The sequence below is a fragment of the Tubulanus polymorphus genome, chromosome 5, assembly GCF_964204645.1.
Source record: "Tubulanus polymorphus chromosome 5, tnTubPoly1.2, whole genome shotgun sequence".
Lineage (NCBI taxonomy): Eukaryota > Metazoa > Nemertea > Palaeonemertea > Tubulaniformes > Tubulanidae > Tubulanus > Tubulanus polymorphus.
Genome location: NC_134029.1, coordinates 10,187,362 through 10,215,314, shown reverse-complemented (window position 1 = coordinate 10,215,314; position 27,953 = coordinate 10,187,362). Strand labels below are relative to the sequence as shown.

The following is a 27,953-nucleotide window of genomic DNA, read 5'->3' as shown; positions in this document are numbered from 1 at the left end:
GATAAACCCGGAAACTGTCAGACAATCACGTTTAAACCACGAACAGTGGACTTTTACTTATTCCGCTGAAATAAGTTAGGATTCGAACCTAACCGCTATTTGGCGAATCCATTACAACCTGAATACCCTATTTAAACCTAATGGACTCGATGCTACCGGAAACGTGGCGGGAGGTAGTTTACAGTGTCACGTTACGGTTTGTAGCTGAGTATGGCCAGTACACAGTTAATAATTGTCGAAACGTAAAGAGAATTGCCGTTTTCGGCCCATCTAGCCGAGACCATAGGACCCAGCGGAGGAGTTTATATATATATTGATAATTAAAGCTTCGATGAACGGATACTACTCTGATGTAATTGATTCAGCTCTTTGGATGGTGAGTGTACCACATCGTTTCTAATTAAAAACACGATCTCTGATTTCTAAATAGACACCATTTTCACCGAGGCCTAATCAATGTCCAATTGCTCCCCACCCCTGCCCACGCACTCATTTTGCTACTGCTACGTAGCCTCGGCCACAGCTCATTTCTGATTCGGGTTTATGTCACGCAGACGACATGGGCCGGGCTGGGCGTACCTGCGTACTGTCTGTCGATCACACACATGTATGTGCTCTCGACCCATGCCACTTTCGGTCCGTACGTAATTTCATTTATTAAGGAATCAGTTTGATCTACCTGTACTTTATCAATGTGTTCAGCCCAGAAAAGATTTTTTGTTTTCATTAATCAGCGATAAACTTCTCCTAAACTTATGGCTATTTAAAGTCTTTGCCATAAACACATGCCGCATGAAATTAAGGAAGTGGTGATTTGGCTGGATCCGGTTACCGGTATGGACTTAAAAAACATATTTTGCCGGAGCCATATATAACAATAAAATCATTTTATTAGGGTTAGGGTTAGTGTCAAGAGGGTTAGAAGAGGGTCCAGAGGGAACCGTTTCACAACTAGGGATAGGGTTAGGGGTAAGGTGAGGCTATATGTAGTTAAAACATTCTGGTGGTTTTCAGCGAGCTCGGTGGTCAAGTGGGAAGAAGACGCTGCGCTAGTAATTTGCTGGCCCGGGTTCGAGTTTCGCTCTATCCGCTCTATTTTCTCTAACGCTGTTCTCCACACTTCCTTCGAATTTTCTAAGTCGCGCACCTCTCTGCGCATGCGCGGAGTAAATCAGCCAATTAGAGACGATATCCGGCAAAATATCCTTCAGTAAGTCGGTGACCGGATCCGGCTAAATAACCACAGCCTAAAATTAATGAAGCTACAAAATTCGGAATGATGAACAGACGCATCAGGGCCTTAAACATCTAATCTTCAAGTTCAAGGTCAAGATAGCTACTACAAGCTTACGTAATGCAGAAAAACTGCTCCGGAGACGTTGTTGCTATAATGTCATCGCCTATTCATTTGCTTCAAAAACACAGTAGGTGGCACCACATAATGGACCGCGGCGGCTGTTTTTCAGTATTACACGAGCGTATTCTAGGTAAATAATAGCTGATGAATGAAAACAATTCGAATTTATGCCAATTCATGCAAAATCCATACCGAACAGACTGACGCATTATATACGCAGCAGATATACTGAATGAAATTGTTGATCGAAATGTCGCTCGGAGAGCATATCACGTTATCAGAGAATAAAATACCGTAGGCCTTCATTTCTTGGTGGTATTGCAAGTTTTCTTAACACCTCCCAAATTTGTTATTCGTATCTTCACGGTAGCTGATATTTTGCGATTCATACAGTCAATAACTCGTCCTGATTGGCTTATTAAGACTAGTAGAGAGAATTCTATGGAGCCGACCGAGCAGTAGGCCTAGCCTATTTGAACCCGGGGCAACCTTTGCGCTTGGGTTACAGTGCCTTGGATTATTGATAATGCATCTGCGTTCAGAGTGGTTATTTTGCAATAAACCATAGAAAAAACGTCTTGCTTCTTATATGTCGGACGATGACTACAGGAAATATTGACTTCGTTTTTCGAAGTAAAATTGAAACTTTTATTTATACGCGACGCTCACATGTTATATGCAATTAGGCCTATGTGACACACTCAATTCGTAAAACATCTTTTAGACTTTGAGATGATGAACTGTGAGCGTATAGGAAAAATGTAACAGGTGTTCAGACGCCATCATTAGGTCAACCGACATCACGACATGGGCACCGAGGAAATCCTGCTACATGAGTAAAAAGAAAGGGAATACTTGTAACAGATGCCTGTATAACATCAGTCGACCTAGTCTTGCCATCTGAAAGCTTGTAAGTTCTTTCTAGTTCACAGTTCGTCAGCTACCTGGTTTTATGATTTACTAACGTTTTGACTGATTGATTCTCTACTTGACTAGATGCGTTTCAATTATTATTTATATTGTTATGTATCATAACTGGGAAACTCATGGTTCTCTAATAGCACTCCCTACAAACTGTGGAAAACGTGTTTTCATGTATTATGTCTACATGTTGAATTTAAATAAAAGTTGATACACATATCCCTGATACTGAAAGGCAACCAATGCCCTAGACAATTAGTTTCTACTCTCACCGTTAGGCTGTGTAAATCTTCAAAAACTCATTTCAGCATCGGTCTTTTGATTGTTGTTCAATAGTCGTTATCGTTCAAATCACAAATTAAAGTATTTAGGTACAAACACGTGCAACATAGCATTTGGCATTAATAAATTCATACAACCGGCACCAGGGTTCGGTTTCACGAAAAAGTTTAAGCTTGAAGTTAAGTTTGAATTGTTGTCCTTATATATATTGAAAACATGAAGTAACCAATGGCAATTACCCCATAAATTTGAGTTAGGCCTACGCTTTTTCGTGAAACCGGGCTCAGGGGACTATGTTATCCTCGAAAGCTATTTTGAATTAACCCATTAGACGCCGCAACTTAATACGTAAGCCCATTGGATTGCATATAAAGATTAAGTAGATGCAGTGTGAAAACTATTGAACATGATTCATTTCAACCATTAGTTATTTTGAAGATAATTATACAGGCTTTCTATTCCTGTATAGATTTGGACAATCATTGGTCAAAAGTTTGACCTTTGACCACCTCAAACTATAGGTGGCAGTATCGTACAGTGGTTTTTTTGCCGAGATACAAGTCGAAGGTCGGCGGATGTTCTGGGGTCTATCGGGTTAACTTGGTACATGATGTCCAATACGTATGTTGACCCCTAGGTGACGCTCCTAAACAATAACTAACAAGATCTCGACCGATTTCGACAAAACTTGATACACTTGAACATTATGTATAGCCATTTCTACAAGGAAAGCGGAAAATCCAAATTTCAAAAGCTCATCTCCTGAGGTGTGTATGAGGTCCACATTGATTGTGAGTTTTCTAACAATCAGATGGTGATCAAACCCCTATCCAAACATCAGTGTTTTCAATAAGAAATTAACAAGCCAGGTCCCTTTGAAAAACAGGAAGGTCCCATAATATGTCACAGTCCGGGAAACAAAAGCTGGTTTGAAAAAGCAGGCGAGTCCTTTACAAACAACAGACAGGTCTGGGACCTGGCTATTATTGAAAACACTGAACATAACATTCAGTGTTACCAATTAAAGCCAGGTCTCAGACCCGTCTGTTGTTTGTAAAGGACCCGCCTGTTTTTTCAAGAAACCAGCTTTTGTTTCAGGGACTGTGACATATTATGGTACCCTCCTGTTCTTCAAAGGGACCCGGCTTGTTAATTTCTTATTGAAAACACTGATTCAGCATCTATAAAAGTCCACAAATCTCTTGGTAAAAGTCTTAAGTTAAAATGGGTACTTTCTCACCACTGCATTCACGGATACATGGAATACGGCCTGGATCAGCGTCTTAGGCTTGGAGAATATTCAAATCGGGGCATCGAAATCGCTAGTACAGGCTGTCCCTAAAACAATACCATTTCAAAAATTTTTGTGGACGGATTATCTGTCTGAAATTCGTCTTTCACCAAAATAACAAGGCATTTTTCCGGTGAAGTGTCATCAACAACTGTTGGTGGGGCCACTGGCGGTCAGTAATCTGGCCGTGAACATGTAGTCAAATGTGCCATCGCATTGCACAGCAATTTCAACGAAAGTTGCCAACGATTAAACATCTTTCATCCGCAATTTGTGCGGCGGGCTTACGACCAACTTACTGATCAAACCTGTTCCAGATTTTTAAAGCCGAAATGTACTTGGTAGATTTTGCTCTCGAATAGCATAATACAAGTTCGGATATAGGCTGACACCTCTTCTATCTAGTCTATCAAAGCAGTCTTTCTATTTATACTCCTATCTCCATAATGTTCAGCTGATCCCCACAAAACCGATACAGCTGACGCCACAGCAATCCCGAATAAAGATCCAAGCATTTCTGACGATGTTGATGACGCACCATCTGGTGCTTGTTTTTGCCCAGGCTGATATCAATTTTGATATGTTACTGTGTCCGTTATATTATAATCATCTCGGATTGCAATGTAGTATTATTACTTAATGAAAATTAGAAAAAAAATACAATATAGCTACAGTTAGGATTCAAAAAGGTCTAAAGTACTTAATGCTGATGAGTTCAGACAGCTTGATCCGATGGGCTACACTAGCACAAAACAGGTGGTAGGTTTTAATGCTAATTAAAATCCCATTAATAGGTTGATATTGATGAAACTTCGGTACAATGTTTAGTATGGGGTCTAGTTGTGCATTGCAAAGAATGGGCTTGGTAAGCCACCTAGCGACAAAGCTAGGCACCAAAAACTCAAAAATAGTATAGAGCCAAAATTCAAAAATATGTCTTGACGAAATTGCCCAGGTACAACATAACCAAAATGCAATGCGAACTAACGCATATTGATTTCGGAGATAGATTTTGAGCCTGAGCCCGGGTCTCTGTCTTCTGTCTTATATAGCTACTTTGTTAATAGTCAGTCGATCTTGATGAAACTTCGGTACAATGTTAGTATTGGGGGTTTAGTTGTGCAGTGCAATGAATGGACCCAGTGTGCCACCTAGCAGTAGAACTAGGCACTAAAAACTGTTTATGTCCTTGAAGATGACCTCATAATTTAAGGAACGAAGTTGAAAATGAAAAAGTTGTTTTGACAAAATTAAGCTATTAGCCTTGGGTTCAACAACCCAAAATGCAATGTGAACTAATGCATGGTAATTTCAGAGTTCGCATTGGAGCCTGAGCTCAAGAACTCAGAAAATTTTATTATTTATCCCAGCTCAGCAACTCAGTGTGCATCGATCCGCAACGTAATTATATAGCGCATCAGAATCGGCTATTGTCAGAAGATTTTCACCGCCAAACCCCCCCCCCCCCCCCAGTGGTAAGGATTGGAACTGATTGTGTAGGTTATTGGTTGTCGCTTAATATTAGGTATGTGTATTGAGGGATTTCATCGAAATGTTCCACGTTTAGTAGGTGGCATTATAGGCTTACCATCAGTTTCCCAGTCAACTGATATAGCATTACAAGCACCTAGTCAAAGGCTACAAAATGCATTGCAACCACTAACCTATCTCTTGGGAGTGAAGACCTCGTTCAAAAAATCTGGGTACCTATATTTGATCCCCTAGGGCCCTCGGTGCATTATAGAAATGGCACATCAATGACTCGAACACAAATGGCACATCAAATTAACTAGTTATAACTCCTCTGCTAGTATGAATCTGAAAAATATAAAGAAAAACATTTTTTCTTGCGTAATGCTACTGTTCGTTATTTAAGTAGAATTCTTCATGGCGGTCAAACTAATTGACTAATCAAAAATTCTTACATATGAGTAATTTAATGTGTTTGCATTGATAACAACTGATGCTGAAGAAAAGGCTCAGGCTACTGGTCAGCCAAAAATGTCATCGTCAAATGAATAGTTCTAACAGTTGAGTTGGTGAAAAATTGAGAAGCTGTTGTTATCAGATAAAGCCTATTCGCCTATTTGGTGTTGTTTAGTTAGCCTGAATTATTACATAAAAATTCTTTTCGAGCTTCTGCGTATATTTCGCAAGAGGTTCTTAATCGTGTAGTTTCTATGAAAATGAATCATAAGAATGTGATCATGTTCTAGTTTCAAGGTCGGTTTTGATACTGTTTAATATTGAAATTTCCATCAACAAGCATTTCACTGAGTGGGCATCCGGGCTTGTAAAGACAGGGTTACATGGTCTTGCATGTTCTCAGTTTCCAGAATGACATTTAAATAGAAACTATGTGGAAATAGATGAAAATGATGAGAAACGAAGAATTAAAACGTTTTGCAACTCACGGGGTTAGATCAAAGAAAACCTGATAATCCTGGAATTCAAGTTGAATGCCGTGCAGGGAAAATAACTGGGCTCATTATTCTAAAATCCGCGACTAAATTATTAAGATGTAACTTTCATTTTCATATAGTTGAATGGTCAACAGATTCTTGCTGGGGGCTGTTCATATTTGAGTGGGGAGGGGCCTTTAAACATTTTGAGATGGTGTATAATTTTTCTGCGCGCTCTTAGTTGTTATTGATTTAATTCTATAATGGGATAGGCTCATGTAACTGCGTACGTATACGTGTATTTTGTTTGAGTGGTAACACGGTGTGGGAGTGTGTGGGTATGGGGGAAATAGATTAGAATTACAGCCTACGTGCTAGTCATAAATGGTGTTTCGAAGTTGTTGTTAAAGCCATTCGGGGGGCAGATCTGGAGTTTAGGAAGGCGAGCATATCTTCAGCCAAAATCTAGCGTCCCAGCACTGCATAGAGGTCCATTCTAAAACATGTTTAGCGGCAGATTTGCTGCCCGACAGCTTTGTATGGTTTTTTAACAAAAAGAACTTCTATATTCTAATTTCAAATATAGCTGCAAAGCAGCAATAACGGGTTTTCTGCACAGTCTTAGAATCCTGTTCAGCGGTGGATTTCGACAAAGCATTTGATAAGGCACAACATCAGCCATTACTAAACAAGCTATTAATTAGGAAACAGTATCAATGATAGGTCATTCAAATGGCTCAGAAGTTATCTCTGAACGAAAACTTGTAGCCGAAATCAATGGAACGCCTCATCTTGGAATAAGTCCGTCTAACTAGTGGCGTCACGCAAGGTAGTATCCTAAGTCCTCGTCTGTTTAATGTCCTGACAAATGACATACACAGTAATCCAAAATATACCAGACCGAGTAAATTTCCAAAACGACCTTAACACGCTGTTTGACCAAAAAACTTAATGTTCCGACAAAAAAATCTTGTTCGAATGAAAACAATTCTGTTTGATCGAACAATACGCTTTTTGTTTGAACCACCTAAATTTTTCTTCATTCTGACAAAAAAAATGTGTTCGAATAAAAAGCTTTGTTATTGTTGAAATGAAAAACTTTTTGTTTCGGCAAAAAAATTTTGTTGAGCGAAAACAATTTTTCGAACGAATGTTTGAATGAAAACAATTCTGTTCGATTGAACGAAATACTTAATACTTTTGGTTCGGAGAAAAAACTTTTTACAATATACTTGTTCGAACGAAAAACTTAATGTTCTGACAAGAAAATTCAGTCAAGAAAATTCTGTTCAAATTAAAATGATTCTGTTCGATCGAACGATTGTTCGAACGAAAAACCTTTCGTTTGGACAAAAAAAATTTCTTCAACTTTGTTCTAACGATTTTTTCAAATTGGTTCAATCGAAAAGAATATTACTGGTTCGAATGAAATAAATTTTGTTCCGACGAAAGAATTTTCAAGCGAAAGGTCTTATGAACGAAAAAAAAGATATTTCTGGGGCTCCGCAGTAACTCAAAGCCGGACGTAGGTCGGCCTTGCGACGAGATGTGATCCTCGCGTTGCATCGCAAGTTTCGGTGTAAGTCGGTTGTGATACGATTGTCAGCGACTCTGTGCGACTAGTTTCTGCCAGTCGCAAGAGCGCGTGGGTCGGTTGTGACAATCATGTGGCGTCGCAGAAAGTGGAACACGTGCGACTCCTTGTTACTGGCGTTGCTGACAGTCGCAACCCGTCGCAAGGGAGTGAGGTCGATGAGTCGTTGCGACACAATCGTCGCTGGCGGTCGCAGTGAATGGCATTGCAGTGAGTCACAAGCCGTTGCAAGGCCGACCTACGCCCGGCTTAAGTCATTAGGAATTAATGAAAAACCAGTTTCATTTATGATGAAAAAACTCAAATGAAAAGTCTGGCTTATAAAGCTGTCTGCTCAGACGATATTTTCAAAAAAATTTTCATTTTTGCCAATAAAATTGATAATTGTGATTGATCGTTGCAAGTCAGAACCAGTTAATCAATAATTAACATGCATTTTAATAATTCTGATTCCTCAGTGAACTTAGCTTTTACTTGTAGAGGCTACTAGCCTATGTAGGCCTATGTATATGTGTAGGCCTAACATCCGGACAGATTGGTCGTAGGCCTATGGAATAACAACCCTCCTAAATATCGTAAATTTTGTTTTGAAGTTCAATCCAATGAGTCTGTTAATAAACGCAACAATTATACTGTGTTTGTTTGTGACAGTAAGGCTCCCGGTAGGCCTAAAGCCTTAAGGTCGCGTAAACTCGATAAACACTTCAAGCAACACAGCGAATGATCTCCTTTCCCCCACAGCGAATGCTTAAGCCTTTTTCCGAATGTCAAGTGTGAGTCCATCATACGGATAGGAGTGTGTTATATACTTGTATTTAGTAAATACCTTGTGCATTTGACAATGATCGGTATGTACTGTAGGAAATATAGAGTATTGATGGTATTGATATAGAGGTTGAGGCCCGCGGCCAAATAAAGTAATATATTCTTTTATTTTGATATCTCGTCGACACAACAGCTTTTCTCCGCTATATCTCTTCGGCGTGTAGGCCTACGACTCCCCGGTACACTAATGATTTATCTTAGCAAATAAATACACGGTTAATGTGGTAAAGAAAAATAGGGATTGTTAAACTAACTGCTTGAAGCCCGCGGCCAAATCACTGGTAGTAATAAATTAATTTGTACTCGATTTGATTCTCATGATGAGGAGAAACTCGCAGCTGATCCCCGGAACGACGATGTAGTGACACACGTCGATTCGTCGATGTTTACGGCTCGACAGTGCTTTTAAAATCTAAAGTAGTAAATTTCCTGTGTATCGGTAATATGATTTCATGAGGAAAATGGGCTATTGTTAAAATTAGTTTTTAAAAACCGCGACTGGATGTGCAATCTTTGGGTAATAAATTTGTTAATTTATGCTTGAATTGATAATCGACGTGACGAGAAATGTGCGGTAGATTTCGGAAAGACGACTTAGAAAAACATGTCGGCTCTTTGAATGGGGCTTTTGTAACGATGATTCGTGAAAAAACACGCCGAGTATTTGTAGATCTCAGTGAGCTGAACAATATCATACGGATTGTATCGCCAACAGCGGCAAGGTAACAAAGCCTTTGTTCTTTTAGTGAAAATAGTGTGACATAAAATGATAATAATCACGCGAATCTCAATAGGGTTTTCTGTGATGTAACAGAAAACCCTTAATATGCATTATCGCCTAACGTTTCCTCCGCATCTTTTGACAAAAAATGTTTGCCCAAAGCAATGACCTGAATTACGCAATTGACAATTAACAGTCTTCTTTCATTGAGCGGTTTTTGTCAGGTGACATGTACTGTCGTCACACTTGTGGTCAGCGCAACATCGCTCACATTAGTTGGGTCAGCCTAAGACTCTTTAGACAATTGCCCAGGTTCCCCTTGTAAAATTTGTTAGATAATCAGCCTATTTTCTCTTCTGAACCTCTGTGAGCTGTATTAGGGAAAGCTTTCGCCAGTGTGTGCCCAGGCTAAATGTTGTATTTTCAATAGACCTAGGCCTATAGCCTATGCTGTTAGGCTGAATTAATAAGTATATCGAAAGACACCTGTTAGAAGCTTTAAATTAAGGGATATTTTTACGTTGTGACCTTTTTGATGGATACTGAGACTATAGACATTCAATTGAAATTGATACTATTGATTCATTGAACATTTAGACTGGATATTCACATATTGTCAGATGATAAAAGGCCACTGATAATGTGTTAATAAAACTTCAAGCTGGGCTGCTCTCCCATCATAAAAATCGTACAAATAAACAAAACCAGCATATAATGGTTGTGTAGTTAAACTTCAGACCACACCAAAAATATGTTTAAAGAGATTTTTGATCTCACTTAAGATCAGTAATCGCCATTTGCTGTATTGAAGGGAAAAAGTGATCTAATGACCTTCGAAAGATTTGATGTATGGACGGAGCTATTCATTTTCTAAAGAAAATTGGACCAAATTCGAGGAAGTTACGAAAAACTTATTTTCTTGGTTTCGAAATGAATTTTATAAGTCAGTGACCAAATCAGTTTCATTTATCTCCATATCGTCACTTTCCTTGGGCTCATGGTCTGCGAAACCATAATCACGAGTGACTGGGGCGAGTGCAGGAAAACCCTGTTAGTGCTAACCGTGGTTAGTACACTGTGGTTAGGCATAGATGGGCGCAGGAAAATGTTGTTAGCTAACCAATGTCTTCGTGTGGCCTCTTATTTCAAGCTGGTTAGCCTTACCACGGATAGGCCACTAACCACAGTTAGGCTAACAGGGTTTTCCTGCGCCCGCCCCCGGTCGCCAGTGACCAGTTAGTCACTTTAGTTGTGTTGACCTCGGATCATCTATCAGCCTAGTCCAAGACTGCCTGTGTATCTGGATTCATAGGAGTACGGATTGTTGCAGCCTGTTTCTTCTGTTCGAAGATCGCCATTTTGATAATTCATATATGATACCGATGTTTGGGAAAAAATAGTCGCTACTCGTCTCAATGTGTGATAGGACATACAGGATACTACGAGCGACTGATTGCTCAAGAGTTGCCGCAGTTTCTAATCGCTGCTAGTGGTAACTTAACACGAAATCATAACTGTGGCTGCAATAGAAAAAAAAATTGTCAATTAGAAAAAAGATGTCAGTGTGATCTGGACCATTGATCATACCGGGTGTCCAGGCCCGAGGGGCAGTTCTATTTCAAGAAAATTGGCACTTTTTACCATGAAAAGGAGCACTTTCCTATTGAAAAAGGACAGATCGTAAATACAAAATGCCTGGGTACCCGAGTAAATGAATGGACAAAGGATTACTTTTCAATTTCCCAAAAAAATTAGATGAAACTTAGATGAAAATTTTAAGGGGCTTCATTCGCTACCCCGAACCCCCCTCGAAACGGGCCTGGTGTCAGATGGGATACGTACCCGCCTGATACCAGAAATTTCGGAAAAGGATCTGCTTTTGATATGAAAACTATCTCGGCGTAAGATTTAATTTGATTAAATTTCATTGTTGAAATGCGTACATCACCCTATATTTCACCCAAACGCGATATACCGCATGTTGATTGGCTAGATATTGCTCGATTGAGTTGAGAGAAAGTGAATGCGATCCACTCCTCTCGACTCTCGGGTAGATTGAAATTGAGCAGTGCTTCGTGCACGCGCTCAATTTTTTCCCTGAAAAATTGCGGCGAACCAATGTTAAGGCCCTTCATAGAATAAAACTTTTCGATTCTCTGTTTCAATTAAGACCTCTAACGTCTGTGTATTATGCCTCGATATACTTGTGACTTCAAGACTCTCTTCGCTTTACTGATCTTGCTTGGCGGAATTCGTAATTTTCTACTTGATCGAAATTTTGACCACTGACCGTTTTCTCACGAAATGGAATGCCTTTATAGTCGCGATCACGCCTAGACAATTAAGCCCGGGTCAAACGGGCGCTGGCCGGGCCGGAGTCGAATTTGGCTAGTGCCTAAATAGAGAACGTGTTGACAAAAAAATAATTTTAATCAAATCAAATTTCATCATTCTACTGAAAAAAAATCAAATTCACAGATCACATTTATGGGAATTGTTTTTCAGGGTGATTAATTTACGCCGAAAATGAATCACTATTAAATGTGTTGCGTTTGTGGGAGCTAAGAAAATATGTATACGCATTTGTTGTCGGGATGCTGCTGTATGCAGATCCCTGATGGATCATTATTCACACATTCGCGATATCGTAGCGCATTTATGGCTTACGACAAAAATCAGCCACATATCGTTAAGGGGATCGTTTAATTTGTGGTGGGCTTAAGGCACATCATTATATCAGTGATAGTGACTACACCGGCTAGAATAGGGACCACCGTTGACCTGGATATTTTCTGTGAATACAGAAACTCAGCATCTGACGTGAATTGTCCCATCACAAATAATTGGGTCATATGCCTGATTTTGATAGGAGCCTATTAAGAGAAGTGCAATGATATGCTGGTGTGTACTAACAAAAAGACTAGTCTTCAGGAAATTTTGTTACTAACTAATACTGATAAGCTGTAGGTACTGTCCTGTATTTAGTTTGGATTTGTATTTGGACTTTGCGTATTGAATTGTTGAGGATGACCTTGATTGTTAGTTGAGTCAATTATATATGTTATGACCTTTGATCATTTTGAAATTCGGCAATAAACAACTAGTCTCCTTTTTCCTTTACTGAAAAATCACTGATGCATGACCGATACAAAACTGGTCACAAATAAGCACGCACTTGTCTCGATGAATGCGTTTGCAGAAGAGAAATAGTGATTGGATTTTGGCTAAAAATTTTATCGTGTAACACTGAATGGTGGTGATAGTTGATCACAATCATCTTGAAAATATTTTGAGAGTTTAACAGCAAGTTTCTGGAATTAATTTATTTACTAAGTTTATTGATATGTGGATGACCACTTCACTTAGTGTGACCGGGCACCTTGCGTAAAGGCTGTACTTTTTGATCTTTTCAAACCATTGGTGTGGCCTGATTTAGCATCTGATAACCACAACTACCGATTTATAGCCCATGCTAGACCTATATGATATGCGATGCTGGGTCCTGATGTTCGTTGGGGAAAGGAGACCTGAATGTTAAGAATTTTGGAATGACAAGTATTTTAACCCGGCATTAGCACTCGTATCCGCCCGCGCCATAATTCCTCAAGTTGCCCGAAGCCACCCTGACAATTTTTTCGTACCCTGCACAAAAACGGTTATAGTGGGATTCGAACCCAATAGCTTGTGATACTTACACTACACATCAAAGTCCTCGATATACCGTACAGAAAACAACATCTTCTATTGTATATTCTCGAGTATTTGGAGTATGAACATGACTGATCAGATCTTGTAATGCATGAAAATAAACGGCAATGAGCTGATTCAGTATCTTAATAGATTTGGAATTTCCCTTGAATTTTCAGAGGAGTTATAGACACTACATAGTGAAATTCCCAGTGCTAATGGGTTAATGGGTATGGTGCTCCTCATGCTCCTTCTATACTCATTGAAACTTGACCTTTCCCGTCGACCGTATTGCATTTTCTATTTAACTCACTGGATCTTCATCACAGTCATTGAGTACTGCCCTCTGAATACTAATTGTAATTTATCTATTAAAGATTTATTAAAATTTATTTCAGTCGAAGATGGTGAATTCATCAACATGAAAAATTGATAATTAAATGCCTAGCTATGGCTCCGGTAAAGGGAGGGTTTATCATTTATTGCATGAGAACTATATTTATGTGAAGAAAGTGATTGTTTCTAGATTCTAGCATTATAAGTGGCTATCGGTGAATAGAATCTTTCGGTTTAGATTGATTTAGTGTCATAGCCAGCTCAGGTCAGGTGTGATAGAAAAAAAAGAAACAGGACAGTGTCAGGTTAGGGTGTGCCAGCTGGGAATGAGCTCATGTCAAGTGTGGACATTATCACTGCATAATTCCAGTCAGCTGGATATTGTGAAGGCAACTGCTGCCAGTTGTGAATAAGGGGCCTTGTATAGTCCATAGCATTAAAAGCTAGCCTTGTGAATTGCACGAATTTTTACTTTGACAATCCAGGAGGATATTTTTGATTATATTGTCTACATTTTTGTGGATACAGATATGACGATAATGATATGATAGAGATAGCTGACAGCAGCGACAGTAGTAGCTGAAAAGTCCTCTCAATGGACCGGCGATGTTTTAAACCATAAAATGCGAGATGCTGTTTTTTCAATCAATGAATTGCCTTGCATTGCGTTGAGTAGTTGTTACAAGCAAGCAAGCAAGCAGCAGGGCTTGTGTGAGAGAGCACAATATGGCTGCCTGTACTGAACTGCGGTGGTGGTGTGTGCTGGTGGTGGTTGTATAGCTTTATACATTACACAGCGGATAGGAGAGCTCTTCCCCTCACTACAAGACTGGGGCTGACGTCAGAGTCTTCACAACCAAATAGATCCGTGGTTCACTGTTTTTGTGATTACTTATACTACTAAATTACCATGAATCCAAAGGAGTGAATATCTGGGATTTCGCGATCGGTAAACAGCGCATTTAATTCAGAGAAAGGGAGCGAAGAAATATTCTTCTAGACCACATACAATGGCATTACAGGTAAATAGCCTGACGCTGTGCATAGCTGGATGGATGCTGGAGTCTACTGAATACACGGTGAAGCTATAAATTTCGCATTCGATGTGTGTAGTTTTTACTTTGATTAGCCTTGACTTTGTTTTTAAGGGGCAGTTCACTTAAAAGTGATGATAATAATCAAACCCGGCTTATGAAATGTTAATTTTTTCGGAAAACCATAATTTATGATATGTATGGAAATCGTTAGTGGATATTATCGAAAATCTATGGGTTATATATTCAAATTCATGATCCGGGAAAACAAAAGCTCAGTGTGGATTTTCAATTTTGGTGTCCGACTTAGATTTTGATTTCGCTATTTTGAAACGAGCTAATGGATAGAAAATGTTGTGTCCGGACTAACCCATGCAGATTAAGTTCGGCTCTGTTTCTGATTCGTAATTATTTGTCACATCGAATCATGTACAATGAGCCTTTTTGTTTGTAAATGGTGATGATGGCGATGATGTATATTTACCGAGCACCAGCTTGTTATGTATAATACTGTGTGTGTGTGTATGTGTGTGTGTGTGTGTGTGTGTGTGTGTGAGTGTGTGTGCGCACCAATCCCAGCTTACAGGTGTCTGATGAGTGAAATATGAACGAACATACCATGTTGTCAGTTTTCGTACATGTATGCATGTTCTCATGTGGGAGAGTTGAAATTTTGACTAGATTTGCATATTTCACGTAGTCATATTGTCATAGATGTGGGATTGCCTTTACTGTGAATTAAAACTTCACCATACTACATAGTTGAGAATTGTTTCAGTGATAGTGAGGTATACTTGGTACAATTTATTTAGCCTGGAAATAGCAACGGGTTAAAGCAATTGCATTGTATAGTTCTTTATTTTATTTTTACTGACTGAAGAAATTAAAAAATCTGTGATTTATTGGCCAAATATTAACCGTTTTAGTTGACACCAAATGTAAACTAATCAAATTCAAAGTCTTGCATTTTGAACATGAACTAATTTTTAGGTTTTTTTCTTTGTGAAATTATGTGATTATTAGTTTGATTTTCAGTAAACTATATTAGGTCCTATATATTCTATGGTCATATCGAATATTAAGTATGGTACACAGGGGCTTCTTACTGATCAAATACTGTAGTAAACCTCGCCTAACTCTGAATTGGTAAAAAATGAGCGAAGTCCGAAAATATGTTAGGAAGTCAGAAAAATATTTTTGTTTTTGTCCGAGTTAGTTGGATGTCCTATGAGGCGAGATGTTTCCTGCACAATCTAACACGAGGATATTACTGATGATCTCCGCTCTCAAGTGGAATGATTTATATCCATCCATATCTTTTTTTTTTCACCTCAATCACACGCTGTATTTTTAACGAATGTATTTTCTTCTATTTGCAGTATTGTCACATCCATGGATTCTGATAATGGGGACTCAGAAATAAGGCGCATTAGTGCCGCGGCAGCATCGCGGTATGCACGACCAACCATTCATTCAGTGAGGCCAACTCCTCAGGCGCCCGTCCTGAGGAGTTTGGAGCAAGTGCGTCCCGTGCGTGCCACGAATGAATATGTAGACTCTCCTCATCTTCAAAAGTGTGGCAACAATAACTTGGTTGTGTCGATCGGGCGGCCGACTAGTATACAGCACGAAAATCCATCTCTGGACAAAGTTTTCAAGGAACAAGCGCCGCCGATAACGCAGGAGCCGACATCCGACTCGCACTCGGACTCGATCATCTGTCAAAAATGTCATAAGTGCAAGTGTAAAAGCTGCACGCAACCGAAAGAACTTCCGGACTCGTGGATTTGTGATAAGACAGTGCACTGCAGCGCCGAAGAATGTATTAACACGTGCACGTGTTTGTGCTGTGTCAGGTGCTTATTCTATCATTGTTTCAAAGACGCCGAAAAGGACATTGACGTGTCGAGTGCCGACGACCCGTGCGCTTGTTGCAACAAGCCCCACTGTTGCGCGCGTTGGGCGTTTTTAGGATTAATGTCGTTGTGTTTACCGTGTCTATGTTTTTATATGCCGGCTCGGTGTCTCGTCGACACGATCACGGACTGTTACAATTGCTGCAACCGCCAGGGCTGTCGTTGTCGTCGCGAACGCAGCACGAGCAGTAAAAGGCTGCTCCTCGAGTCGGAGAGCTCCAGTTCATAAATTAGATACACATTTCTTTCTGTTGTTTTAGCCAGTGCAATGCCAACAGGATTATATATATGAATATGAATTGAGGCTGTTCAGCCTGTAGGATTGTGTACAAATTATTGCATTTTCCTGGTTTACTGTGATATGAACCTTTGGTGGTTGGCTCGGCGGTTTATACATAGCGTGTATACGCTGATACCTCTAAGGCACCATTGACCATTTAACTCATTGAGTTTTATTTCAAGAAATGAAAAGAAATTATTGAAAAATTAACTGTGATTAGAAAATGCGTCTGATGATGAACATTGTTATATCTGTATGTACAGTCCAAGATTTTATAGTTTGTTCCAGAGTGATTTTAAAAGAATTCTATCATCTAGGGCAACAATGCACTTGTTATGAACTATTGCGACACTAAGACTCCTGATCGTAGAGGTCGTGCTTCCCAACAATCGTCGTCGTCGACAATGGAATATTTAAAGTAAAAAAAAGAAAACAACCGAAAAGTCAGTTACCGATGAGGAATTATGAATATTGCGTAACTAATTCAGTCGATCACAAGGAATATCTATCGTCATTTCTCATGGTGCTTGTATCATTGTTATTATGTGTGCTGCGGAAGCGGATTGTGCAGGATTCACACTCCGTCATTGTCATCGTTCGGTATCGGTTAATCCTCGTCACATAGATGATGATAGAAATGATGGTGGTGAGGATGCTACTCGACGAATTGATCCGTTACTTCCTATTATTATTATTCATAGAGGAGCTGCATTTTCATTGGATGAAATATTTTCACGCGCTGTTGTTAAATCCTGACGAATATGTTCCGATAATCTGCACAAAAGGTATGAGCTCGGCGATCGTCTATTTTGCGGGGGCGGATCTTGGGCTAATTTTGAATAACGTGTCATCTCGAAAGACGACATTGAAATGTACGAGCAGGCATCTTGGCCAGGGGAAACCTTGGTCTCCATCCTGTCAATTTCTAGATAGTCGTTAAAACTTATAGAACATAAGATTACTTACATTATTCATGAAGATTAGTTTTGACACGATTGGCCTATTTATATTGATGTAATCATGTAAGAAATGTAATTTCAGTTGCTTTATTTGATGAAATTAAAAATGGCACGCAAATTTGATGGACTTGCACAATATTTGTGGTATGTGACCACTCACAAGTCCCCCTGGAGACGCCCCTATTTCGATAGTAAATGATTTAATTGAATGTCACAACAAGCTAGATTGAATGTTGTAGGATAATTCCATTAATATTTTTGGAACCTGTGAACCTTGTATCATTAACCCTAAAGTCAGAATGCAGTAGTATATATATATATATATATGTACTGAAAAGGTATAAGTTTGTCTTTGAAATGTAATGCATTTTGGGTAGTTGGTGACAATATTTACGATATGTGACTAAGTGGCAGCTGGTTGACTGAAAGTATTTAAGGTTGAATTCCTGGGGGACCGCCATAGTTTCTTCGCACTGGATGCATTTTTCAGCACAGTGGTTCGATAGATAATTGAATCTTGATAAAAAAGTACAACCGACTGTATTGTATCGAGATATTTTAGAAATATTAGAAAAATAAATCTGCATTTAGCTCATTCTGGATGCGGTCACAGATGTATCTGAAGGAGTTTCAACCGATTCCCAAATGATGTGATGCAGCTGTGACCATTTTAGAATATCTGCCCATGCACTCCTATTGTAAGAGCCGCGATCACACGGAGCCGATTTGACATGGGTCAAATGGCCTGGATCAATCCGCGAGTAAAATTTGGCCTATACCTAATTAGAGAGCGCATTCACACGCAAACCACTCACCCGATCCAACATTTTCATTCAGGCCAGGGCTAACAAGGTGCAGGCCCATTTGGTACCCATGTGAACGGTTGTTCTGAGCCATGGATTTCCTGTAACTGAAACTGAGTAACTGAAATTTTCACTGTATCTGGCTAACACAGAATGTAACCAAGTTATGTTCAATTATGTATGAATCTAGTCGGGCTTTTTAGCTTCGGTAGACGTAGTCACCTGAGCTACTAATATGACTCGAAAATCGTGTCGCCCTGGAATTGAAAAGAAGTGAGCTCCTATACTTAGTACTTAAAATCGATTACCCTTATTGGCATTCTTTGCGCCAGGAAATCATTTCATGACGTCTTTTCCTCTTCATGATTCATTTTTGTCGAGAGGGTGACATTCCGTATTTTCAATAAATATTATTTTAGGAAAAAAAAACCTTGTGGTCATGGGCCTATTTTTGCCTTCTCTGGTCCCAGTCATCAATATGCGGACGACTACATTGGTTTGAATTGGCACCTTGTAATTGTTCTACCTGTCGATCTTTCTAGGCCATCATTTTGACTCGATAAGCCATATCTCACAGAGATTTTAGTCCTAGTCGAGTAACACGCTCTAGTTGGTACGGCTTTAGTTTCACAAACTTTTATGAAGTACTAATATTTAAACAAATGAGATTAAATCATGAAGCAACGATTGAGAAAATTCAATTCAATTTGAACTCAAAGATTCAATTAGATTTTATTCAGCAAACAAATCTAATTCAAATCAATTTTATTTAGCATGAATCGTTGGAAAAAAACCAACCTGAAATTTTCGTTCCTGCGGCATCAGTTGTCAATGTTAGTTGAAAAATGCGAAAAAAATTATCGGTTCTTGAAGATATTATTCAATATCAGCCAATCCAAAGAGCACTCTTATTCGGTTTATAACATCAGTACCGAAGCTTCAAGGCCCATGGGCCTCTTTATTTCAAGTTGAAATTCTAAGACAAGATGTTGATTGAAAATTTGCCATTCACGCGCACAGGCATCGCCAATCTGTTCATCACATATTCAAGTGATTCCAGCAACTAGCAAAGGACTCCTGCTCCTTGATAAAGCATACCTTATATTTAAGACCCACTGCCTTCCAAATTTCCTAGAACAGCCATTGGTTGTTGGGGATATGACATCAGGGCTTTGTAACTGTCCAAAGATTTTTATGTTAGATGCCTCAGAATTCATTTTTTGATAGATTTTTAGCCCACTGGGACTTTAGGCATTTCTCTCTGATCCCTTGAATTTAAGTTTGCTGTCATTATTTTTTCTCTCCCTTCTATGTAAGTGTAATTGAAGAAAGTGCTTTTAAGTGATCAAATTAAAAGTATTCAAGCTGGATATAGCTTTAAGCTGCTTGGTTTTAATGTTGTAAATTTGAATTTATCGCCATTTAACATTTGAATTTATTGCCATAGATTGCCATAAGAATTTAACTGATTTCAATCATAAATGACCAACTGATCCTAATTTGATAAAAGTTCTTGCTGGTAGTTATAGGCCGACTCCATTGATTGATCGTGGTTGGGGTGATAATCTTCTGGAACACACAAACGAAAGATGGAACGAAAGATAGGCAGGAGAGCATCGGAACTGCTCCTCACTCACACGTAGGCTACTTCTATGAATAGTTAGTGTGGTGTTATTCAGTGTATTCATGGTTCAGGGTGAATTCTTCCCCCGTTATACATAATCTTCCCATATCACCTGTTGGTACTTTCTTACCTATACTACACAGGTGTTGTACTTCCGCACCGTAAATGCATAGGGATTAAATGATTAAAGTATACCACTCAGTTGAATATGGTTTAAATCTTGTGCCGTAGCGTGTTTCATGAATTTCGATGATCATAATTGGATAAAACCTTTTTGACCCGAATACGATTAGAGCGGCCTTTCATTTTTAAAAACCTTTCTAACACAGAACCAACCGATCCCTTTTTTGAAAATAGTGCCGGTACTGAAGAACTGAAGAAACGCCACGCAGACAGTGAAAGGAATAGATTATTAACTGGATAGTACTGCAAGCTTTTTTCTGTACAGTAAAAAAGTTAAAAATGGCTTTGTATTAAAGCGTATATAGTCTTTCATTCACGCAGCAGTATGAATGAGTAGGTACCAATCCCTAGAATTATTGTGCCACGGGGCTAGTTATTCTTGGTGTAATAGAAATGTCAATATACTTGCTCGATCAATACAAGCTAGTGTTGTTGAATGCGATTATTGTTGTGCATGTTCCAAGTTTATATGCGCGAGTATTGAGCTGGGTACTGGTCTGGTTCATTTAAATGACTGTCATCCCTGGCGCATGGAGAATTTATGCAATATTAAATTGAAGTATTTCATTCGAAAACCTTCAAGGTCTCGATTGCGGGACTCAACTTTAAATTCACCTTTATGCCAAGATACTAAAAAGAATATGTAATCGTCGCCGTGCCGAATGGCTAAAAGGCAGCCATGCAGAAGAAATTTATGACGAGTGATTAATGTAATCCATTTTAAAATGAAAAGCCGAACTCGTGATCGGAATGTACGTATGTTTGTCAGTGACTTTAAAGATGACTCCAAGAGATAGACATACATCAGACCTCACTTTTCTCGGAATCGGCCAACTCTGAAATTTACTCGCCTCAGAAAGATATTTAAGTAGGCCTATTCTTTATATTTACGTATCAATTTGCATTGAAAAAATGATCTCTAGCTCGGAATCCCTCTGCGGAAATTCGTATACCTCAGAGTGATATGGTTTGGATTTTTACCCTGGAAAAGTTAATACTAATATATCTTGCTCGCTACTAAACGGAATGTTCATAATTCATGGAAATAAATTCTTTGTCACTGAAGGTCACTGAAGACCTGTCCCAGATTTCGATTAAAAATTGTGAAATTGTGAATTCATGATATTTCCAAGTTATATCTAGACGGTGAAGTATCATTGCTGTATACTGAATGGGTATCCAGTGGTTATTGATTCCGCTGAGTAGAGTGCACAGAAACCACCACCTATCAAATGAATGATATAAAAAGAATTATGTAGGTGGGAAAATAACCATACTGTGCTGATAAATGCTCGGTACTGGTCAAATCGTTGGTAAACCACTCAATTTGGTGAATTTTAATATAGATTTTTTAAGAAAAATTTTCCCCAACTTCCCCAATTCTCAACTTAATATCTGGTCAACTCTTGACTTTTCCTAGAAATTAACGGTCAAATGCTACCGAGAAACGCAGCGTATACTGTGTACTGTCTTAGATTTTTTCGTAATGTTAGAAAGGCTCAACGGTGTCAAGTGTTGTGTACAACAGAAATAAGTTGAAAATTGATTTATTATGCATTTTGCTGATCAGAATATTCATAGTGAACTTCGTCAGCACATTTCTCATATAATATGGACGATAGCATGAATTTATGCTTTGTTGAGTGAAGTGGAACTTTCTTCGATGGATCCAGCTTTGGACCTCGGAAATTGCCTTCTTTAGCGATGATAGGGCCCTCGAGATCCAATGAGAGTGAAGTCTACTGTACTGGATATATTTAGTGAGAAAATTTAAAGATTTAGTTTTTTTTTATTAACCCATTAACACCCAAGCCACTTCCGCCCTGCCTATTACTGCTCAAGCCATCCAAATCCGCCCTGACACTTTGCCTCTGTTACCCAAAACAGTTATTCTAAACCCATGATAAACAAGACACCCAAGTCCTCGGAACTCTGTATAGAAATCAACATCCTCCTAGATTTGTAATTCTCGATTATTTGGAATATGAACATGACAGATATTCGGGGGTATCTTCGTCCTTCACCCTTAGGATAAATGATTCACCAAAACTTTTAGACATTTTGTATGCAAGCATCTTATATTTAATGCGGTGACATCAAAATTTCTGACTGAGTTATGCCATTTTGACAATTCAGCGCTTACAGAAACAATGAAATCGCAATGGCAGCCATCAGTATCATCCAAATTGTAAATTAACTGGATGATCATTGAGACCAATCTTAACATGGAGAAAAACTGTGTCTAATAGAATTGGGCCCCATGCATGGTTTTTAATCTGTGATTCTCGAAAAGAAATTCAAGGCCTTGAAAAGCCTTGAATTCAGCACTTTCAAAATCTTGAAAAGCACTTGAATTGAAAAAATCTTCAAAATTGATTTTGATGGCTTGAATTTTAAAAAGTGTCGAAAATCAGTTAATCAATTTTTTTTGCAATGATAGAAATTTTATTAATGGTGTTACGATGTTTCGTATTTCGAAATATCCATAAATTTATTGAATTGAATTGAATTGAATTGTATCGTCATTTCACGCATCGGGTTTGGACAAAATGAAGTTGAATTGAATTGGTCAACATTTCAAGTTTGTAAGTTAGTGCATACCCTCCCCAGAAGCTCAGAATAATGCAAATGGTGGAAGCCTCATTCTGAACATGGTTGATAAGAACAGGCTTAGTTTCATTTGAAGAAACTTGGTTTGTGCATCAGCATTATAGAGGGGTTTGGGGACCTGCAACCAAGCTCTGTATGAGAGTCGTCACAATGTATTGTCAAAGGTGAATCTGCAGCGACTAGTCACACAGTCACAAAATACTTACAAAAATAATTGGGCCCTCATCGGATGATTCTCTTAATCAACAAAAATAAGTTTTTTTGAAAGGAAGATAAGATGTAGCGGCTGGTAGTGTACCAGAGCTACCGACCGTTCTTATTTTTCCGTAACTGTTCCAGAATATCATGTGAAAATACGGCGTTTTTAGAAGAATTGTTACGGATTTTTATTCACCTGATTCATTTGTTTTTATGGCAAATTGCATCGTCCTTTCTCTTAAATCTCTCAGTCACTCATTGTCAACTAAAATTATACTACTCTCAATATGACACTGTGCTAGTGCGCCATCTGTACTAAGATGAAGATGGCCCACTAGTACGGTGTCAGAAAACGGGAACACAAATTTTTCTCCTAGTACCCGGTAATTTAACCTAATACAGATTTTTAAGACCTCAATGCTGATTTTTAAAACGTCTTCTGGTTTGAAAATTTGGGACTACTGGAGAATTTTTTGAAAATACTGATAAACTTGGACATGTTTTGTTTTATAAAACGCTATTTCATCTACTAAAGCTTAAAATTGTCGCTCTTGATTGATCTGGACATTCAAGCTGTTGATCAATTTTAGTTCCGTATCTTCATTATGACTTTCTAATGTACCCTGGCTGCAATACCATGTTATTAGAAAATGTTATTTTTCTTCGAATTCTCCGGAAAAAGAGTATTTAGATTAATACCATCTAAGAATTTTATACTTTTCGTGGTACTCAAAATAAGCCCATACATTTGCAAAAGGAGCCTATCTTTGCAATTGTCCCTGCAGGCGCTGTAGGCTAAAAAATTTAATTCATTCAGCAATTCACTAACTTTATAATAAGTTGAATTTTTCTGTGACGCGTTAAGGCATCTACAGTAGCGAACATGTAAATTGGATCACTCAAAACAATCATTTTTAGTCTGACTTACGCATATTCCGAGTTACACGTATTCCAAAAATATTGTATTTTTCGTATGAGAAGTTATGCATATTATGCACATGTAAAGAAATGCATACTTAAATGTGATAGATACCAAATAATTGTCATTTTTCAGGAATGAATTGAACATTTTCCCTTAGAATTATTAATTCACGTAACGAAAAACCTATTTATACAAAATCCTATTTAAACAATGTGTGTGAGTGGGCGCAAGCGACCGCCAGCCAAAATGGCAAGTCAGCTTCAATATGAATAATGGCGACACGTCAAACTGGCAAACCGTCAAACCAGCTTATACTCCAGCTAACTCATCTGCATTGGAAGGTCAAAGGGGATGATCAACACCTGTTATTTATACTCGGCTCAAAGCATTCTCTATGAATTTGAAATGTACATTCCATCTGTGCACAACTACTGACCAACCATTGACTTTTGCTGGTTAATGTTGACAAGCAACGTGACGCCTACCGACTCCTACCAACGCAACTGAGAGCAACCGCGATCGCAGCCCAGCTTATGTCGACTGTGCTTTGATTTGCAGCAACTGAGGCCGACTAGCGGGATACAAGATCCTCCCAGTTGCTTCCCTGCCTATGTCGGTTACGATTACTGGCAACTGCAACGGCTCAGATGCTCACGTAATAAGCATTTTGAGAATAGATTTGAATTATTTTGAATTATTGGGAAATCTATTTCTATTAGAAAGGTATTTCTTTAAGATCTTTATCTTTCTGATTCTGTTTTGAATACAAAGTGCTAGCAACATCATATAAAGATGGCTGCTCACACCATAATTCTACCAATTTAGTTTCTAGATCTTGGTCCAGTCATCTGCTGTGCTGAAGGTTTGGTTTACGTTTTGAACAACTTGAATTTGAAAGTTAATGACTCATTACGAATGACGCTAACTTGCGGTCATAATTTGTACTGTATGCGGTCTTTTATTGGCTGAAACCCCTGCTCTCAGTTCCATCGCGTCACAGATGAGCTTATATCGGTTGCCATCGAAAGCAACTGTCCGCCTACCGTAGGCCGGAGTAGAACATGGGCAACTAGCCGGATACGGCTTGCGACGAGTCAGTAGGCTGGCTTATGTCGAACCGATAGAGCAGCAACTAGCGGCCTCTCGTAGGCCGCTTATCGGCGCGAGACCCAGTTGCGTCGGTAGGCGTCGACATAAGCCGGCCTTTAGAGTCTATGGTTGGCAATATTAAACTTGAATCAATAAAGTAACTTGTCTATTCTGTGTTTTACCGACACTAATGATTAATGATGATTATGCTTATGATTGCCATCTATGCGTGAGGCATATATTCAGTTAAGAAATATTTTGAACTTTTTAAATCCTAATTAGACATATATGAAAATAGGTAACGAGACGAGTAGTACTGTATAGGTTAACTATTTATTTGAAGCACATATGAAAATGTAATAATAATTTCTCAATTGGACCAAGATATTTTATCCGTGTCTGACTTATGTAATCGGACTTTGTACTCTCTTATACCCAAAAGGACCGGGACTTCAGAAATTGACTGACATATATATGCATATATGTCCGAGTTAAGTCTATCCGACTTATCCGTACTCTACTGTTTATCTCACCGAGGTACTTGTTAGCAGATTATTAGGGCCCGGATAGTTAGGCCAGATTTTTACAGTGAAATTTCATCATGCCATAATCGGCGTAGGAGTCGAAATATTTGTCACAAAACTCCTCTGTCAACACGCCATTGTAGATCTTCGTAGCGATTACGCTTATGTATGTGTATTCATGTAGGCCTACTGTATATTTGTACCTAATAGATTTTGTGTCTACAACTAGCATATACACCAGAAAAGTTAATTTTTTTCACCACCTTAGTATTATCACAGTTGCGGTTTTCATTGAATGGCGGCACAGTTGGTGTATTGAATATAGTGAATGACAGTTTATCAATGGAGCTATTTACAATAGCATGTGGCGCAGTGTTATCGTCTTGGTCTATGAAATTGTGGGTCGGTGTTCGATTCCTTGCTACGGTGAAAATTTGTTCATCAGAATTATCACGTTTATTAGTTTGTGGCGACTCTCCACAAATGGAACGAGAGGCAACATTGGCCAAAACGGATGATGCCTGTTGTTCTCGTAAAACATAATTATTAGATTGGGCCACAAATGATTATTATCTAGTTATTATGTCATCTTTCCATACGATGAAGTGTTGCCGGAGTCGGCTCGTCCCGCATCTGTCCATGGACAGAATCTTGTCCGGGGATCATTTCCCAAACCACTGGCTCTCTTGTAAGTTTATGCTTGTTTGGCTATTTAGTTGTGCACGGGCGTTTTATCGTGGTTGGATCCAAGATGGTAGACCGGCTACCGTATTTGGATGCTTAACCCATAAAGAGGATGTGAGATAAACGTCTAAATGAAGCAGATTTGACAATGAAAATGTTTTGCCGATATTTTGTTGATGGAATGTCATGCCCTTGTGCGAAGTTTCGTCAGACGATATTCCATGTGGTCACCGGGGGGTGTTGAATACTTGAAAAAGCAAATTACATATTTCATTAAGAAACATTATCAAGAAACATATTTCATTATAAAGATATGTTGCAGATGGAATGGTACACCTCTGTGCAAATTTTCAGGGTCACCAGATTTTTTCATTTGGCCCCCAGGGGATGATGAATATGTGAAAAAGATACAATTTTAGATTAACCTCTTAACGAAGGAGATTTTCATAATGATGTGTTGCAAATATGTGGTCCACAGCTTCTAGGGTAGAGTTGGGGGAGGGAGTATTTTTAGGCCAAAAGGGATTATGCTAGTTTATACCATATCTAGCAACTTCTGGCCGTTGAAAATATGTTCGCAAAAGAATTTATAAGTTATTTCACTGACAATTGGATTTTTAAATGAATCGTGGTCTTCCTTTGTCAATCTCAACTAACGATTTCCTAAATTATTTCTTACTTCTTACTTCTTACCAGTGCCAAACTGATAAGGCTTGAGGTAATATGATAACTACAGATTGTTGAATAAATAATACATAGATAAAAAAAAGAGATATCCTGAAGATCATTGGGGTCACTTTACTTTGGAATAGCTTGTGATATTTCCCCGTAGAATCAGAAAATATGTGAATGCATTTTTTCTGTACTGAAATTGAATTAAATTTTCACTTGTACTGATTGAGGCAAACCCTTAAAACATCAAAAAGAAATTTCTGTAAATACCAAGAAATATTATGGGATATTGGCTTAATTTAACTTTTATTGGATAAATGGTTTATGCCACTGTGGGCAAGTCTTCTTTCATCGTGCAATTGTTTCCTTCTATAACTTCTGAAGTTTTTCATCTAGGATCATGAGATTTCATGAGCATATCAAATCGTGGCTACCAGGGACAGAAAGCATGTGGAAAAGCAACGTTAGTGAGATATAGCCTTCAATTTTTGACTAATTTCAAACTCAGTATACATGTCGGAATTGGCCTAAGGTACATTCCTTTTGAAATTAAGGTCATTGGGATTCCCAATGTGGCCACCAGAAGGGAATGTTGAAAAATTTCATTGATGCCATGGAGCCTTCAATTCTCAACTGTTTTTTGTTTGTTTTTCAAACTTTGTGCACATTAAGGAATCGGTTTGAGGTACATTCCAGCTATATTTCGCGTTGTAATGGCTTACAAATGTGGCTAATATTAAGAATAGTTCGGTTTTTATTTTCATTGGATATTTTCCTACTTTCTTACCTCTGTTTCTCTATCCAGTAGATGTTCTATCTATCCTATGGGGCACCTTTATATCTTGAATAACATCCCTCCATCCCTTCTGGTTATCCACTAATCATAGTGTTACATAGTATTGTTCAAGTTGTTAGGTTGGCCAGCCATTGAGTCTTAGGTCTGCCCCATTAGGTCTACTCCATTCTCTACGACCATTCTCTGCAATACTGTATGGGACAATGGAGTGTGGATGGATGTCTAGATACATGATGGAACCAC

General features: G+C 38.7%; 1 protein-coding gene across 1 annotated transcript in view; it reads left to right on the top strand.

Annotated features, from left to right (window-relative positions):
* Positions 1-208: 208 nt before the first annotated feature.
* LOC141905665 (protein sprouty homolog 2-like) overlaps positions 209-27,953 on the top strand; it is a 29,637-nt gene continuing 1,892 nt past the window's right edge. The window contains exons 1-2 of the mRNA XM_074794633.1: positions 209-376; positions 15,830-17,431. Of these exons, the coding sequence (XP_074650734.1) occupies positions 15,843-16,595 (753 nt within the window). The 5' untranslated portion in view covers positions 209-376; positions 15,830-15,842 and the 3' untranslated portion in view covers positions 16,596-17,431. The remainder of the gene's footprint in view (positions 377-15,829; positions 17,432-27,953) is intronic.